General features: G+C 44.8%; 1 protein-coding gene across 4 annotated transcripts in view; it reads right to left on the bottom strand.

The window, feature by feature from the left end:
• The window catches only part of CUL1 (cullin 1), a 68,849-nt gene that overhangs the window by 18,794 nt on the left and 30,738 nt on the right, over window positions 1-19,317 (bottom strand). For 3 of the 4 annotated variants that reach the window (XM_075586742.1, XM_075586744.1, XM_075586743.1), the window contains exons 3-7: window positions 8,689-8,863; window positions 6,288-6,455; window positions 6,084-6,134; window positions 4,113-4,203; window positions 516-679 (exon numbers count right to left, since the gene is read on the bottom strand). In XM_075586742.1, the coding sequence (XP_075442857.1) occupies window positions 516-679; window positions 4,113-4,203; window positions 6,084-6,134; window positions 6,288-6,455; window positions 8,689-8,863 (649 nt within the window). Of the gene's footprint in view, window positions 1-515; window positions 680-4,112; window positions 4,204-6,078; window positions 6,135-6,287; window positions 6,456-8,688; window positions 8,864-19,317 lie in introns of all 4 variants that reach the window. The other variant, XM_075586745.1, reaches the window with a different exon arrangement.

The following is a 19,317-nucleotide window of genomic DNA, read 5'->3' on the forward strand; positions in this document are numbered from 1 at the left end:
GTGATTCGCATGACAACGGGCCCACTCTACAAATAAATGTGTGACCGTGTAACCATGCTGATGGCCACAGGTATTCATTCGCCTTTTGCTATGCTATAAAACACTTATTTTTCTAAGTAGGCCAGAGGGGTTTCAATGGAAGCAAATTGCTTCAAGTTAAACAAATAAAATTAAAAAAAAAAAATTGTTTCAAAAGTGCTGATTTTTGTTGAAAAAGCAGACAGACAAGACCAGACATTAGATGGTTAAAATCAGTGATAATCTAACAGACAAGTGTTCGTAAAATGTATATTATTCACAACGGAAGTGGAGTATTGTCCGTAGACACGAGGACATTTTTTTTTAAAATATACGTCCACATCCAAAGAGTTTTTGATGTTCACTGAATGCCATAGAAGTACTGCCAGGATTAATACAAATATGCTTTGACTGGTACTTGAAACAACTTTTTCCCCCCCACTTCAGCTACAAATGTGCAAAATGCGCGTAATAACTAGCAACATTACGCAGCTCACCTTTTTCATGTACTCTGTGACTGGGTTCTGCTGTAAAAACTCTGTGCTCTCCCGTGTGTAGAACCGCTCTGTGTCAGCCAAGAACTGCGACTCAAAGGACTCTTTGTATACGGTCAACGTTGGGCCTTTGGCAAACGCATCGTCTTCATTCAACCCCAGCTCGACTGGAAATAAAAGGACACTGTCACTGTATTGGTTTCACCCCCACTAGCATAATGTTTAGAAGCAGCTTTGGGTTCTCTAAGGCCCGGGCCATAGAGGGGTGGGGAGAGCAGAGGCGCGCTAACGCTGACGCTCGCCTGCTTCAGTCAGCGCGATTGCACGGACTTGCAGGCGAGCCAGCGTGCACGAAGGGAGCAGGGGGGGGAGGTGGTTGGAGGCGGGGCAGTGACGTCGCTGGGCCAATCGCCCGCGACGCACTGACGTCAATGTCACGGCGCCGTAACGTTGACGCTGCTTAAGGCTGATTGGATGTTTTCAGCCGACAGCGCTCTGAAAAACAGCTTGGCGCTCGGCTGAAAACTCCAAAGCCTGAGCACGCCTGCGGACGCTCGCGTGAGCCCCCTCTCAAGGCATCCTCATTGAGGATGCAGGGGCTCAGCGCTGAGCGTCCACACGCCTCAGCGCTGCTTGTCCATCTATGGACGCAGCCTAAAGCAGGGGTGCGCAATCTTTTCCCCCTGCCGGCTCTCTTCCCTCCCCCCCTCCTTACCCTTGCTCCGGCGTTCTGATGTCACAACAACGCAGCGTCATTTGACACCACGTTGTCATGGCAACGAGTCACCGCAAGCCACCTGAGCCAAGGTAAACAAAGTTTACAGCGGCCTACGCCGCTCTCCTGGCATTTAATTTAAATGCCTTCGGGAAGCGTGCGGGGTCTCTGTAAACGTTGTGCCCCCCCCCCCCCCCCCCAGAGAATCTCTCTAAGGCAACAGATAAGACAAAAAAAAACTTTCAAGCGGCAACTGCAAATTTTAGGTGCTCTAATAGGAAGTATCCATAATTCCCCTTCAATCATATATTATTTATAAAAGTATATGAAAGTCATGCAGCCACCTCTTGGTCGGAAATCTAGCAACATATTTTTGGGTGCTTTGATCTACAAAAAGACCAACCAATGTGGGTAGAGAACACTCACAATGTTGGCATATACTCGTCAACTAGTTTCACAAACCAGATTCCCACAAATGTTTTTAGGCGTATAAACTCCACAAGAATATCATAATGTAATTTTGGATACATATAACGATTTAAAAGTTATTCCACTTCAAGAATTTTAACGTATTTTTAAACACCGGTACCATATATATTTACTAGTGATGTACCGAACACCGGGTAATTACCCGGTGCTTTATCAGCTATCCGGAAATTACCCGAACCCGGCTGCAGGGGGCTGGGACCGGCACCGGTAATTTCAAAGTAGCTGAAAATACTTCAATACTTACCTGCAGCCGGCGAAGGAAGGTAAGGAAGACCGCGGCAACATCTGGGACTTGCAGACATCCTGGTGGAGGTGACAGCAGCAGATGTCCTTGTTCAGGACGACAGCGGGAATGCGGGAGCAGCAGGAATGCGGGAGCAGCAGGAATGCGGGAGCAGCAGGAATGCGGGAGCAGCAGGAATGCGGGAGCAGCAGGAATGCAGCACACAGCTGATGCCAGTGGGAGCCGGGGAAACATGTGACCAGAGCAGGGGTGTTCCTATTGGACATTCGGCTCCTCCCCTGTCACATAGTTCCCCGGCATCAGCTGTGTGCTGTATTCCTGCTGCTCCCGCCGGCTGAACACGGACTTATGCTGCTACCACCGCCACCAGGACCTCTGCTGCTACTCCCAGATGTTGTCGCGGTCCTCCTCACCCTCCGCAGCGTTTATTTTCACCATGCAGGTAAGTGCCGTCCGGGTAAAATTATTCATTTTGCCCGGGTACCCGCTACCCGGTTTTCAGAAAATGTAGGACCCGGTACAACACCAATACAGTATTTACATTACACTTTAGCTTACAAGTAGATTTCAGTGTGAAAAATTGCACTTAACTGCCTGAGCAACTGCAATAAAATTAGCATAAGTAAAGAGTCTCAGGGTCACGCCACGGCCCTGGATATGGCCAGCTGCCAGTTGTAAAGCTTTGGCACCGAGCAGTGGTTCCTTTTTTACATTGTGTACCTTCCCCCACTAGAAAATATTTGTCCTGCGAACCACTGATTAAGAAAACGTATTGCCTACTTATCAGACTATCGCTAGCAAAACTGTGTATGTGATCGCTTTCAATAGCACAAGAGACAGCGGCAACCATTTTGTTGGAAACGGAAGAGGAGGGACCCTCCATTTCCTCACTGGTTAGATCGAGTCATGTGCTCCATGGGAAAGCAGGAAGTGATCCAAGAGACAGCATGGGTGGTATAATGGTCCATTACTGCCAGAGATTCCAAAGACGCCCCACAATGCCTTGCTGCTGTGGATTCAAAACATAGTGGGGAGTGACTTTGGTAGCTCCTACTGTAATTGACAGCTACGCCACCTATGCAAGGTGCAGTTTGGGGCTTTACCAAGTACGCAGTAGTCCCACACAGGCTCAGGAACCCACTATACTGTGCTGGAATCCGCCATTATAGATGTTTTTGGCCAAACCCCTTGGAGACACCTCACAAACCCCTGGGGAACCCCAACCCCCCTATTGGGAATCCCTGGCAGAGCATCCACCGTATCTCTGGGGAAGGCTAGCTTCTCAGCCTTGTGCCCAATATCAAGTGTAATGTCTGTTCTTGCCTTAGAAGGCAGGTAAGAATGGAAACAGACATTCCTGGGTCCTCTGGCCTAGCTGAGAATGTTTTGAGAGCCCAAGACCTACATGCCCAGGGGGCCCAGGTTGGTCCGCTGGGTGGCAACTTAAGCTTGGCGCCACTGTGAAGTCTGTGGCACCTCACACTTGGGAGCCCAAGTTTTGCACCTAAGGAAGGCGCATGTATCTCACAGACTTTTAAAGCTTTTTTTTTTTTTTTTTTTTTTTTTTTTACTGTACTGGGCACCTTTACCTTCGGCCTTTTGGGCAGTAGGAGGGCTGCATGGTACAATACTTTTTGCACTTCCCCATGCCTTTTGGTCGGGAGTGTTTTTTTAACCCACTCTCACAGAGCACGGAGGCTGTCTCACCATGGGGCCAGGTAGTCTGGTACTGTCGGATGTCATGATGTGCCCATGTACCGAAGACATCCCCTTGTAGAGGGTTTTGTCCGAGAGCAATGTGGCTGACGCCAACCCTTTTGTTTTGAGCATTGGTTGCACTGCACCAGAGCACGACCTTAGTGGACTCTCCCTGGCCTTATTGCCAGGTCCATAAGTATTTGCACCGGAGCACTGGTGTCACATACTGTGGCACGGCGCACAAGTTTGGAGCACGTACAGTACAACGTGGCCTCTTTGGGGAAAAAATAAATAAATCTCTGGGGAACACTAGACTCATTGAGACACACAGTGTTTTGCAAGTCTCAGATCTCCGTTACAAGTGGGAAAACATGCTCAGATTTGCTTTTTCCAGAAGGGTATTACATTTCCAGTGGGTTCTTAACAAGCACTTCACCTTTAACATAGACCTTACCATAGGACTGTACAACTCCACTGATCAGCCTAGTGTTGATGGTTTCCCCATTTCGTTCCTTCTCGATCAGCTTCAGCACAGCGTTGGTCACCTTTCAAGAGTAAAAATAAATAAATAAATCTGGTCTGTAGCAAATATATTTGGCACTTCCATGTGATGGAGTTACCTTTACCAAAGTCATTAAAAGGGTAAGTGTGGAACGGAGGTGTCTCAACCTTAACAAGCATAGCGTGTGGAACACGAATCGTGGGAGGACTCACTTCACTTTATCCCTTTGAGCCGATTCACTCAACGCTCTTAGATAAACAGGAGAACGGGAAGGGTCTCTGACACGAGCCTGAAGATAGGGTTCATCCCCTGAAACGCTGTCCATTATTTCGTTTGCTCCCATGTTTACTCCCACCTTCCCTATTCATTCAATGTATTGCTCGCTCACCTATGGGACTTTCTACCCAGGTCCCTGAAAAGAGTTGCCGAGACCCGATGCCTCGCTGAGCTGATAAGTATTTTTATGGCCAACTCTTTTTTGACTAGGAACACTCCTATTTGTTCACATCTATGTACTACGTGATTGTGTACCCACTTTTCTGTGAGTTACATACTTGCTGTTTTTCAGTAAAATATTCTTTCTGGCAAAGTGATTGCTTATTCTATAATTAGTTGTTTCGCTTGGAGTGCTGGAAACTTCTTGTATATGGTGTGTATAATATGTGACAGAGGATAGGGCCTCTTTCTGGTTCCCGCAGCTGCACAATGTTTAATGATTGTTATTCATTCTTATTGCTAAGGGTAGGGCTGTCTGAAGCATAGATCTTCCCATGAGGTTTGTGTGTTTATCACAAAGTGCCCAATGGAAGACATGTATTCAGCTGCAGTGATTCACTTCCTGGCCGTCCAATTGTATGTGACATTTAATGAAAGGAGACGTGCAAACCATATGTACAGGACAATGAGCATCCCTGAGGCCAAGCACTTGCCAGAGACAAAATGAGTGCATTATTATTGGAGGAACGGGGGCTCCACATTCATTACTTACTATTCATCGTCTCCAACTTGTACACAGCAGCAACATGGCAAACCTCAGAGAGGTCCTTTAATGGGCAGCTACGGTTACTTATAGACTTATGCGGATTTTATGCAAAGCGGAGCTGCTTGTATGGATATACGTACGTGCAGACTGCAACCAAAATCCGTAGACGCAAGAAAATATAAAAAGATACCAATTCATTTTCTGTCTTGAACGGATCTCAATTTAAGTCTGTGTAATCTTTGCCATAAAAAAAAAAGGTGCCAAGTCGACACAAATTTCTGTGTGTACAGGCATACCCCGCATTAACGTACGCAATGGGACCGGAGCATGTATGTAAAGCGAAAATGTACAAAGTGAAGCACTACCTTTTTTCCACTTATCGATGCATGTACTGTACTGCAAACGTCATATACGTGCATAAGTGATGTAAATAACACATTTGTAACAGGCTCTATAGTCTCCCCGCTTGCGCACAGATTCGGTACAGGTAGGGAGCTGGAATTGCTGTTCAGGACGTGCTGACAGGCGCATGCGCGAGCTGCCGTTTGCCTATTGGGCGATATGTCCTTACTCGCAAGTGTACTTAAAGTGAGTATCCTTAAACCGGGGTATGCCTGTACATAGCTTCACCCCCTTGCATGGAACTAATGGAAAGGCCAAACAAATTACTGAGTCAAGTCCACACAACTCTTTCTATGCAAGCGGTTTTGCGTAGTCTGTAACCGCTGCTGGGAATGAAAGCCTCCCCTCCCCAGGGAAAAAGTGGTAGGGATACATGAAACTTCAGTTTGGTATATAACAGAATATAACAGGATGTGTGAAAAATATTCTTAATGTCAAACCAACAACTACAGATGAACACTTGTGCAAAATAACATCCCCAATGACTTCCGCCAATAAGGCAGATATAATATTACACGCAACAGAAGGTAGAAGTTTACCTGCTTATTCAAGGGCCTGAACAGACAATCCCTCCAGGTCACTAAGGCAAGCTTGGAAAAAAAAAAACAAGAAATAATCAACATTGGCGACAGATGATACATTCCTTGCCTATCCCGCATTGACCGGGACTAAAAACAAGAGAAATACATTATAGAATTATATAAGATTAAGTGCATAATTATTATTATTTTTAAAGCACTCACAGAGTAGATTTCATATATTCCTTTGCGGCCTTCATCACACTCACGGCGAACCCAATGTCGATTAAGGTACGCACAGATACCGTTCAATACTTTGCTTGAAAACCGGTAATCTTCCCACTGTTGTGTGTAAAACTTCAATACACTCTCATCCATTAAATCTTCTCCATCCTGAAGAAAGCAAGACAACTGTTAGGCAGGTGATGAAATCTAAATTTTCACAATGGTCCTCAAACAGTGGTCCCTGGCAGCTCTCTCCTGCGGTCTGTGCTATTTGTATCACCACTTATGGCTGCATTTTCGATACAGGTCAAGTATTTTTTAAACATATAGATCGTCCAATGATACTAAAAAGTTCGAGAATCCCTTTGAAGGCTGGATTAGACAGTATATGTAATGTGGGAAAATGTTGCACACCAATAAATCAAAAATAAATCCGAGATACCGATACCAGTGCTCTCTAACTCGATAAGGCTGGAATCCAAGTACAGGATGGCACTCCTGAACAAAGGCTGCTGTGACAGCCGAAACGTTGGACACTATTTGGCTTCAATAAATTATTGCATTTATAAAATCCATGGAGCCTCTACTCTTCCTTTTTTGCGGATTAGAAGGTCCGCACACTGCCAACGCATTTCATGGTATAGAAAGGAAATTCCCCACACTACTGACAATGTATAAACCGGGTCTCTCTACACACTTCCAGCCTCACAAAGTTCCTTTCCATAAGTAGCCAGCATGCACGAACCATCAGCTCTGCTCTGGAAATCTCCAGGTAGAAAACCAAATTTTCATAGGGAAAATGAGCAAGGGAATTTATATTATCTTTCCCTGCAATTCACACCTGATGCCTGCCATTGCAAGAAAAGATGCCTAGCATGAGCTACCCTGGGAAACATTCTAATTATTCAAAACAAATAAATTAATTTTAAATGCTTTCCAGAGGAAAAAAAAAACAAAAAAAGGCAATCCAAATTTTTTTTCAATTGTTTCCCCAAATCAGAAATGTGATGTTCGGAACTATATGTATCTGGGTGGAATCAGACTGGCAAAACATACACAGCTCAACCCCCGTTATAACGCGATCCGTTACAAAGCGAATCCGCTTATAACGCGATGCAAGCGTGGCTCCCAATTTTTGTATTTAGGAATACTTTACAACACGATTATTGTTTTCTCAAATACTTTATTGTACAATGCATAGAATTGTACATTATTTGTAACGCGATCTGCTTATAGCGCGATATTCTTTGGACCCCAAGCCCAGCGTTATAAGTGGGTTGAGCTGTACATATTTAGATTTTTACACACACATTACATATGTATTTGCCTCTGCTGGGATTACAAAAAAGGCCACAAGCATCCTCCTTTCTGGTGAGCCGATCGTGAAAGGAGATGTACTTTATTGGTGGATTATAAAGCACCCATTTTAACGCTCCTATAATACTGTAACTCAGGTATGATTACAGATCTCATGAACTGTCCACAGTCCAGGATAAGACAGCACAGCAATATTTCACGACATCTAGGTTTAAGAGGTGCAATCCCACGTTACCGACTAGAAAATAACCTTTGGATTAAGAATGGAAGTTTTTATTGGCGTAAATAAATACAATCTAACCATGCTCTTTGGGGGGGAGGGGAAGAGATTATTAATGACAAGTTTCATTTCTATGGGGCCTTAGAATGAGGAAGTGTGTCAACCAAGAGTTTCCATTACCCTTATCCCACAAGTGTCCTTATCAGAGAGCCAATAAAGATATGGGGAGCAGGAGAGAGGGTGCTCTGGCTGTGCAGGTACTTGCTGAACAAAAGGGAGCAGCCAGAGGAAATCAAACCCCTAGCCAAGTTTCACTTCACCAGGTTTAAATAAAAGCTTAAAACCATTATTTAAAAATACTCCTAGAAGTCAGATGAATATTTCAGGTGTCTCTCATCTACACCCGAGAATTGCAGATTGCGGTGTTTATATCACTGCCATTGGGGTAACCCACGAAATTGACCAGCCGTAGCAGATTTACCATCTTATCTGCTTATTGGCCAATTGACTTCAATAGACCGGCGTGAGTGATTTAGTTCACTTTATTGGGCATTGCACAGCACTTTAACACTTATTTGCTTCATATTGTATCACACGGTACTAGTGACCATTTTTGTAGGCTGCACAAACTTAACGTATTGTATTTTTTGTATATGTGAAGGAATAAGTTTGCGCTTTTTATATGGTCACTTGACTTACTTTAAGGCTTCTGTGTGCTTCTTCCATTGCAAAAAAACTTTACTACTCTGGATCCTGCTTTGAGATGCCGGGATCGACGGAGGGCGAGCACCAGTGAGGAAATCTTTCATGAACTTTAAACAGCGGTGTGCCACTATTCCTATATTTTGTATTTTCACAGCTTACCTTCAGGAGGTTTGTCAAGTAATTCTTCAGGAACTCTTTTAGCCGTTTGTACAGTTCCAGGCCAACAAACTGGGCTCCTCCAGGGGTCTGGCCCTTTTTCGATTTTGACGGTGGTACTCCAGCCCCCCGCACCTGGTTGGACTGGTGTACACTGGTACAGTAGTTATAAACATGACTGAGGGGAAATGTTAAGGAACACAGACTGACATTTTACACCCAAGAGCCACGCAAGACAAAAAGTATACATTTTCCATTTGTTCCCCAAAGTGAGAAGTACACAAGTACAGCCCACATGGTGAGCGTGAAAGAGTTTTCAGATATTACTCGTGTCTTGATCAGCTGTCGTTTTCATTTTCTAAACCCTGCTTAAGAGTGCATTTCCCTTGCAAGTTTAGTTTGTAAAGATTTATAAACTATACAATAAAGTATCTATATTCAGCTCTTTTTTCACCTATATTTAAAAAAAAAAACAAAAAGAAAAAAAAAACAGTGTTTCTTCCGTAGTAACATGCCCAAAACCAAAGTTCCTTGTGACATCACTGAACTTCAAAGAGAGTCTTATCTGAGAATCTCTGGATAACACAGTCGCTCTGAGAAGTGTCTGAAATCTCAATGGAAAACAGCTCTGTGCTGCTTGGTCGGGTCAGAACAAACAGAAGAAATTGCCACATGGACACTACTGCAGGTCTTTGGACTTTAAAAAATAAAAAATGAATATAAAATAAAGCTAGAAAAATAATATTAGAAATATGCTTTAAAGGACATCACATCGCACTCAAGATAGGTGCAATAACCTCATAAATGACCTATAAAACCTTAAAATCCTTTCCAAACCACAAAGTTGTAACATCAGTTAGGAAGTCTAAGTTGCCAAGATACCAACGACTTTCGCTGCTGGTGCCCTTCCTATTTTTGTTTTAAATAGAAAGCGCAACTCCATCTGATGCGACTTTCTAATGACCTGCGGTTTGACTGCCATTTTGTTTTACCCAGATGGAAGCTTTAAGCACCAGCACCAAAAACTTTAAGTAACTAGGGAATCAGGGGAGCCCCGGAGCTGAAAATAGTGATATACGGCTCTGGGGTATCCCCTGGTTCAAATACTGAAACAATAATGACAGGTTATAAAAAATATATATACACACACATACATACACACAGCTGGGATTGCTTTAAATGTTGCTATGGGACAGCGGGCAGTCAGTGCAAAGTCATCAAGTGCAAGCATGAAAGACCTTTGAAGTTATATCCGTAAGCAGGAACACACATTTTCATTATTGCTACCCTACAGCCTGTTTATTTTTTGCGTGGAGTAAAACACAATGACCCCCCCCCACCCCCCTCCGACTATAAAATTGGTTCCCTTCACATGCTTTATACACACTGTTGAAAGAAAAAGAGAAAAAAGGAAGAAAAAAAGAAAAAAAAAGTCCATTAATATGATTGGAGGAGTAATGATGTCTAGAAAACCACTGGTGTGAAGCGAAGGATGTGCAGGGACTCTCGAGGGTGCATTAAAATTTTAATAGCAATTTTATTACAGTCGGCTATAACTCAAGCCAAATTAAATATGTGGCTAGGAACTGTGTCACACTGTAAATAAAACTGACGATCCTTAAACTTTTTAAGAATAGCTGCACATATCCTGCTGGGCCAACTCTATGGGAAGTCCTCCTAGACAGCACGCAATGAAAAATGATATTGTACGTGTACTAGAAGGATGTTTACACAGTGCATCCATTTGTCAGAAGATTGATGGGACGAAATCACCTTCCAAAACACACAGGCTGCAACCTATTGAAATGCAGGACTGTGAAATGTTCAGGCCTGGTGGCATCACGAGGGAGGTCTATAAAAAGGATGTCAATGCTGGAGAGAAAGCAGACTCCTGGTCCTGCCAGAGTTTCTTTGCATGTGGCTCGGACTTATCCCCAAACAGCTGACACTGACAACCAAGCAGAAGTCCCACTTACCAGTTGATTATTTTGTAGAGGTGGGACACCACCAGTTTTTTTTCCCCTTTTCGTGGCTCGGCCGACGCATACGGCCTCGGTGCCAGGAAGAATGAACAAGGTCGTAACCGAAGTGCTTCCGCTACATTGCTGTTTACAAGCAATGTACGGCACTGAAGAGCATTCACTCCTAATGTAACCATTTATCCAACATTGTTTTACTGGACTGTCAGCATTAAGCATAAAAAGACGATTCCCGCCATATTTCGTTAGAGTGTGGTGTCCATGAACCACTAGTTGTGTGAACAATGGCACTGGTGTTAAATCATATCATGTGATGGTTTTCTTTTAATTCGTCCCCACCACGCACCCCCGAGAAGTTTGTGATTTAATGGCTGCATTCCTATGACGGTACGGGTAGCTGGCATCACAAAACTGAAATGAAGCCCAGCTAGCTACCCCTAAATCCATGTAACTTGGCCACCTATGTAAGGCTTATTTCAATCAAATGTATTTAATATCTGGGGAGAACAGGGAATGTATAATGCACGATGTATGCAAGCCAAAGCACTTTATTCCCTGAAAATGCAAGCCCCCAGTTTAGGGAATCAACATTGTTCTGTGATGTGATTTGGGAGTCAGCCCTATAAAGTGTAAAGTGGATTATGCGACTGTATGTACGCATTTCTAAATAGCAGACTTGTAATGTGATTTGCATGTGTACATTTCTATGGAGGGGACTCTGATTTAATCAGCCGAGGTTCCTGCAGAGAAATGTGTATCGAGACAAAGCCTGGGAGCGTGGAGGTGTTAGGCTAAGGCCCCGCTCCCTCAGTCAGCGCGCCCGCACTGCAGACAGGCGGCGCGCTGACAGGCAATTGACCGCTACTTGCGGTCTGTAGGGAGATACAAATTTTCTGCCTCTCGCGCATCATCCCTCTCTCCTCCCGAGCCGGCCAAAAGTTAAGAAAAAAAGCCAGGACACACACCCGCAGCTCCTTCCCTGCTCACCTTCACTCACACACAGGCACGCTAATATACACGGGGGGGGGGGGGGGGGGGTGAATCGGAGCAAGGGGGGAAATCGGAACGGGGATTGGAAGCTGAAGGGGGAAATCGGAACGGGGGGAAGGGAATCGGAGAAGAGGGGGGAATCGGATTGGCTGCTGGGATGTCACGTGACACGAAACTGGCCAAAACCACAAGCTCCTTGTAGCTCCGTCTGGCTGACACGTCACAGCATGCAGTCAGCCACGCCAGAAGGAGCAACTAGAACGGGGGCAAGCAGCTGGTGGCCCGCGGCTGCGCGCGCCGCCGGCCACAGCGGGACCAAAGCCTAAGTAAGACATTTGGTGCGTGGGAAAGAGTGGACAATCAGGTCTGCTCTGATTGGCCAGCAGCCTCTGTGCCATGAAAAGGATAGCCACAGAGGGCTATATAAGAGGCACTGCTGATCAGAGAATCCGAGAGACATTCTGTGAAGGAGTTTGGATCTTGACTGGGACCAGCTGGAGATACATGTCAGAGGTTCTGCTGTGTGTGTGATCAGCCCTAAGACATCCTAGATGAGAAGCGAACAGGGCAAGCCTTCTTGAAGCAGGCCCCTGCACCTAGTGAGGCTAGAGTCTACTCCCCAGGTCCCCAGTTGGTATTGTATCTTGTTTTGTCTGCTGGCGTGCCAGAATAAACCTCATTTTATTCAACAACCTAGTCCTGTCTGGTGCTAGTCATCCCAGTGTAAAAGTACTGATCTCCCATGACAACTCCTGTTTAGGATTACATTTAAGGCCATGGCCATGTTTGGCGCTTGTTGGCGGAAGCGTGCTGACGCGTGCTCCCGCTCAGCACTGAGCCCCTAGAGCCGCAATTAGAGCGGCTTTAGTAGGGGCTCACCTGCGCTTCCGCGCGCTTGCGGAAGCGCAGGTCTTAGGGGAATTTAACATTCCCCCGCTTGCTGGCGAGACAGGCCGGTGACGTGAGCGGTTCGCCCAATGAGGGCGAACCAGCTCCGTGACGTCACTGGCCCGCCCCGGCCAGTGACGCGCCCGCCCCCTGACGGTCTATCCCCCTTCTGCCCCAATCCATGTCTCGTGTGTGTGTGTGTGTGTGTGTGTGTGTGTGTGTGTGCGTGCGTATGTATGTGTGCATGTGTGCATGTATGTGTGTGTATGCATGTGTGTGTGTATGCATATATGTGTATGTGTATGTATGCATGTGTATGTGTATGCATGTGCGCATTGTGTGTGTGTGTGTGTGTGTGTGTGTGTGTGTGTGTGTGTGTGTGTGTGTGTGTGTGTGTGTGTGTGTGTGTGCGTCTTTATGCATGTGTATGTGTATGCATGTGTGTATGTGTGCCTTTATGCATGTGTATGTGTATGCATGTGCGCGCGCGTGCGTGAATATATTTATCAAAGTTGCACAATGTTAATAAATAATTTATTCTCACGTCTTTTTAATTTTTAAAATATTATATAATACACACACACACCAAGTGACACCCGCCTCCCAAGCGCTTGCGGTCTCCTCTGTCAGGACAGCAAAAAGCTCCTGGTAGAGCGAGCGGCAGCAAGCGAGAGCGAGCAGCAGCACCTAAGCGCTTACTATGTCCCAGGCCTATGACAGGACATTTAAAGTTGGCTTGCAATCAGGGGGAGGTAGCGTGGGATCTACTCCCTTTTGTGTGAGAACGTATCCAGAACCTTGCACAGGTGTGGTGCTCACCTCGAACCCTCTGCTCTTTATTAGTCCTTGGATAGCGAGGGCAAGTTAAGGGTATAGGGAAATCAAATTATTTCTCCAAAACAGATCAAAAATTTTGTGTGTGTGTGGAAAAAAAAGTATCTTTGATCAGGATATTTTTTTTAAGCCATTTCTAACAATTTTGTTAACATGATAAAATTATTTCTAAAACGAACAAAAATGCAGAGTAAACTGTTCTGATTACTCTTTTTATTTTTTTAAATGTACACTGTCCTTTGGATGGACAGTCACAGTAAAGCCAAAAATGCCCAGTGGATACCCAACAAAAAACACTTATACAAAATCCACATGGAACAGCACTTCAGCTGAGCCTCCATTTTATTTCTACAGCACATCCTAAAAAAAAAAGACAGACAGATGATGGCAAATACAAACCACTTGGCCTGGTAGTCTGCCCATGTTCCTATCTGTTTACCCTCATGCCCAACTTCATTTTTGGCTCTTATATTTATGATAGACAATGCTATCTCAAAACATTTTTACCATCTACCACGGCTATTCAACGAATCTACCACCCTTTCCATGAAAAAGTAAGTCCTCACATTCCCCAAGCCTTTCATCCTCCAGTTTCAGAGCAGGACATGTTTTTGTTATGGAACGTTACTTTCTCTGAAATAGGCTTCCCTCCTATTCTTTGAACCCTTCAAGTACATAAAGGATTTCAACAAAAATCACATCTCCCCTTTACTCTTTCCCAATAAGTTTTTTTATTTTTATAATGCAGACCATGTTTGTAGTCTGTCTCCAGAACTAAACAGTACACCAAGTGAGGTCTTACTCATTATCTATAACGTGGCCTCACTGGCGATACCCCTCCCTATACAACCTAGCAGTCTGCTGGCTTTCCCCATTGCCCAAGATGAAATAATTATTCCCAGGACCCTTTCCTCCTCTATCTTCAGCCATTGGATTTTGTTTGCACTTTTTTTCCTTTACATTAAATTATAGTTGCCCCACGCTTGGTTATTCCTCCAATCTACCCAACTCTATTAATGGACCAACAAGTCCAGCACAAAATCAATTAAGTTTGATATGAGCGCCCCCCAATAAATCCATAACATCTTGGATCTTGTTGAAAAAGTTGATTAACTTTACATATGTAATAGTGTTTCCATTCATTTCCACACTATGGACAACAAGCTCACTGCCCTGTAGTGATCTGCAACTTCCCTACTTCTGCGCAGTGGAACTACGTTTGCCGTCCTCCAGTCATCTGGAACCACTGCCAATAGTGACTGGTAAAATAGTTCTGTGATTTGTTTCACCAGCAAACCCCAAGCGCTTTTAAATACAGTATCCTAGAATCTCTCTCTCCTGGACCCATTGACTAGGCTGCTTTAGGTTTGTAAGTGACCGTAGGACCTTCTCCTCTGAATTAATTTGTGTCCACCTCCTTGTCACTTATCTTCTAGTTTCCCCAACAGTGGTCCTTCACCTACAACTGTGAAGATTGAGGGAAAAAATACCTTTAAAAAAAAGGTACTGTTATCCGTTTTGCTCATCATGGCCATTCTGTCTTCAGTCTCACCTTTCCTTTTGTTTTTCTCCTTTCACATATACCGCTGAAAAGATTGTCCCTTCTTTAATAACTGGTTTCTTTTTTATGCTTGGGCCTTTGCACATTTGACGATGATGATTTGTGCTTAGCCACTATCATAACCAGACATCTATATCTAGCTTCCTTCTTCTGTCTACATTTATTTTCTAAAAGCTTTCTTTTTGCCCTTACATTATCCATCCCCTTTTACGAGACCATATCGGCTTTCTTATCCTTGGTTTTTTACCAACCTGCCCGGCACAGCATTGCATCTTTTAATTTTCCCCACTACTACTGCATTCCACTCCAACACCTGTCCAAAAAATCCCATTGCTTTTCCCGATCTCTGAAAAGTCAGATTTTAAGTTGGGCTAAAACCTTAGTTCTCGTGTGGTGTTACTCGGCCTCTATGTGTATTAAACCACATTGATTGATGACCACTGGAACCAACGTTCTCACCCATGATTACATCTAATACTATGCTCCCATTTTAAAGTATGAAGTCCAGTACAGGCATACCACGGTTTAAGTACACTCGCGAGTAAGGACATATTTTCAATAGCATCATACCCTTGTGTTCCTACGCTCGCCTCGCGAGTACGGACACTTATTCTGCTCTACAGACAGCCGTAGTAGGGACGCGCTAATCCCTTCGCCCAATAGGCAAACGGCAGCTCGCGCATGCGCCTGTCAGAACGTCCTGAGCAGCAATACCGGCTCCCTACCTGTACCCAAGCACCGATAAGTGGGAAAAAAAAGGTAGTGCTTCACTAAGTATTTTCGCTTTACATACATGCTCTGGACCCATAGCGTACGTTAATGCGGGGTATGCCTGTATTGCTTTCTAGGAGTGGCTCTCAGCAATTTCATGAGAGATAGCCTTTGCAAGGAATCCAGGATGTCCCCTTTTCTGGCTAATCCTACAACAGATGAATGCCAGTCCACATCTTGCAGATATTCATCATCTGATTTACTTGCCATCTCAGTGATATCCTCTATTAACTCCCTGTCCAATTCCTTTTCTTGTCCTAAAGGTCTGTAGATCACCCCAGTATGAACAACAACCTTCTCACCAGCTTCTAGTCAGCAACTGTGTCCGTATTTTCTCCAGTACCTTTTATTGAAGAAGCTTCTGTGCTCTTCACACAACTTCCTCTTCCTTCCTAAATTGTGTCACCTGGTATAGCCATGTGCCAGTCCTGATTATCATTGTACCATGACTCAATGCTAACCACAATATCTAAATGATCACTTGTCATCATGACAGTTGTGACATGTTATTTCTTATTCTGCAAGCATTTGTACACAACCCAAAGACCTTGGTTGCTGCTTTGGTGAATCCCCCCCAGTGTCTGCTGTAGACCACCGCATGTACTCTTGGTCTTTTTTCTATTTAAGCGGCTTTCCATTACCCTGGATGATTTCTGCTGAAAAGCCGGTCCCAATCGCTACCTCTTGCAGGGGAGGCAGTAGGATCTATCCCAACTCATTTCTCTGCACTCTCAGTTGCTTATGAAACATGTGAACAGCTCATTGCATGTCCTGGTTCCCCTCAAAGACAGATGCAGGCATCTCCGTTATATAAGCCCATATCCTTCCAAGTGGAATAAATCCAAAAATCGCTTGTTTTGCTGCCTTTACAATTCCCACAGTGTGCCTCCTATCCCTCGAAGCTGTAGCCATTGGTAGGCACATTACCTCATTTCTCTCACTACCTGCTCCCAAATCTACACTCCTTACAAATCTAATACCCCAAGAGGATTTCCCGGGAGACCATTTTCCAGGCCGTGTGCTTCCAATTAATACAAGAAACCCCCACTTTCTCTTCCACTGCAGTAGATGCTCGTGCACGGCTTGTGCAGCATTACAGGTATGCAGGGGATTGCAAAATGCCTGCAACCCTCAAAATCTCCGAGCCTGCAGCAGACCAGACCTCCTTCCTCGGAGGCCTCTGAAGCCTCTCGGGTACATGCGTGGGGCTAGAGGATGCATACAAAAACACTACTTTTTTGGCCTGGTGTCTAATAATGGGATCCCGCAACAGAGGAAGTGCCTACAGATTAGACAATACCTGAAATTCCATAATGTCTCAAGGAAAAACTACCGTTGCACATCCATTACACTGCACAACACCAACACATTGTCAATAGCTAAACTCTGCCACAATGCCGCATGCAGCTTCTCCCGTGTTCAACAGCCTGCTCGTTTCAAACTCGCACAACAAGCTGCACTAGATTCTTACAGGCACAGCAAACAACCTCCCGTGTCAGCTTGGAATACTTTTTGTATGTACAGTCCACAGACAAAGTCAATGAAGTGAGGGCAATTTGTAATTCGCTTAACCCTAATCCACCCTTGGCAACCAACCACACAAGAGAAAAGATGCTTACATGATGCATTATGTTCCAATTGGCATAACTTGGCTTGCAGACAGCTTTACTACTTTAAAGTGTTTTTCTTTTAATGGAGCAAATCTAGTCAGGTTTGAATTTATTTTTTTAATACAGGATGGAAGCAGGGGGTCTCTGGAGCTGAACCCCATTAATTTCAGCTCTGGTGACACCCTGCTGCCAGAGATATTTGCCTCTAAAGGGGGTGCTGGTACCCCTGCAGTTTCAGGCCCTGAGTCACATGGGCCAATAGGAAGCCGCACCGGATGACTTCACTGGGGGCTTTGAAAAATCAGCCATATAGTGAACCCTAGAGCGTCTACCAGAACCTACTACGGAGGCAAGTGCCTCTGGAACCAGAGGTTCCCCACAGAGGAAATTAATGGGATTTAGCTCTGGAGACCCCTGCTTCAATCCTGTATTAAAAAATGAACAGAAAACCCCCCACTTGGATTGCCTCTAAGGCTGAGGCCCCGCTGCGGTCGGCGGCGCAGGCCACCAGCCCCTTGCCTCAAGTCTGCTGGTCCCGCTGCCTCCTTCCGACAGGTCTGACTGTGTGCTGTGACGCGTCAGCCTGCCGGAGCTGCAAGCTTCTGGTGATCAGAAGCGCCGACGCGTCACGTGGTGCACGAGTCAGTCAATGAGGAGGGAAGAAGGGGAGCTCCGGGAGGGAGGCGGCTTTGGAGGGAAGTGGTGTGCGCAAAGTAGATGGCCCCTATCCCTCTCCTCTCGGACCCACAACCTCCTCAACCCCTCCCCGGGCTCAATGGCCGTGCCCCCCTACCAGTTTTGGCCACGCCCCGAAAAGTCAGCTGTAGACCGCAGATTGCGGTGCAGTGACTTGCACACGCCGCCGGCAAGCAAGGTGGCCGTGCGGACGCGTGCAGCGGGACCTCAGCCTAAGGAGGTCTAATTTGGCAGTGAATGGAAAATGAACTTTTCAAATGCACCAACACACTCCGGTTAATACGTCTCAATACAAAACTGGGAATACCGCAACAAGCTTTAGCAGTCTTGGATGCTTTGGGACAAAAAGCATAAATGGACATACATCAAATACTTTAAAAAATGTGTTTATACTGTTGTCAACCACAAGGTTGAAAGCCATGAATTTAAGATGTGCGATGTTATCCAAATATATTTTTTACTCGCAAAAAGAAAACTTTTTTTAAAATTTAATTAGAACACAATGTTCTCAATTGCTCAATATACACAAAACTTCCCTTACATCAAATTTCGCTAAAAGTATTGCGGGAACCGCAAAACGTTAGAAAACCCATGGCAATTTTTTGTCTAACGTTGCATACAAATCTGCAAATGAGTGGTGGTATTCAATCCCTTAATACGTTATTCTGGTACGGAAGCAGAGGCAGAGTTCATTATTTGTTCGGACTGGACAGGGGATTTTATATCAGAGATTGTAAATATAGCCTTCATTTATTTCTGCATGGGAGTTCCCCTTACATTAGTCACTGAAAGAGGTCATTGCAAGAACTACGCAAATGCTTCTTGGCATCGATCCCAGATGTTTCTGGGACCAAGATGTGGAAGCTTCAAGCAACAAACAAACCAAAAATCAGCGACAGGAAAATAAAGACCATTTCAACAATACCACAAACGCAACGGCAGATAAGAACTACTGACCCCACCTTGTGACAAACAGTAGCAGCTACTCCGGCTTTAATTTCCCAACCCTGTTGCTTACTTTTACCCATCGAGTGCCAGAAATGCATTGGCAAAGCATCAAGCCCATGCAACATGTTTGTGGGATATCCTGTAAGATATAAGATCTAAGATAGGATAAGACACACACACACACACACACACACACACACACACACACACACACACACACACACACACACACACACACACACACACACTCTTTACATGGTCAGAAGTTACAACTTAATCGCTTTGAGTGCATTATTAGATTTGTCAAGGAAGTATGATGGTTAAGAAAATAAAGCCATTACCTTTACCCAAGTCA

This window comes from Ascaphus truei, chromosome 2, assembly GCF_040206685.1.
Source record: "Ascaphus truei isolate aAscTru1 chromosome 2, aAscTru1.hap1, whole genome shotgun sequence".
NCBI lineage: Eukaryota > Metazoa > Chordata > Amphibia > Anura > Ascaphidae > Ascaphus > Ascaphus truei.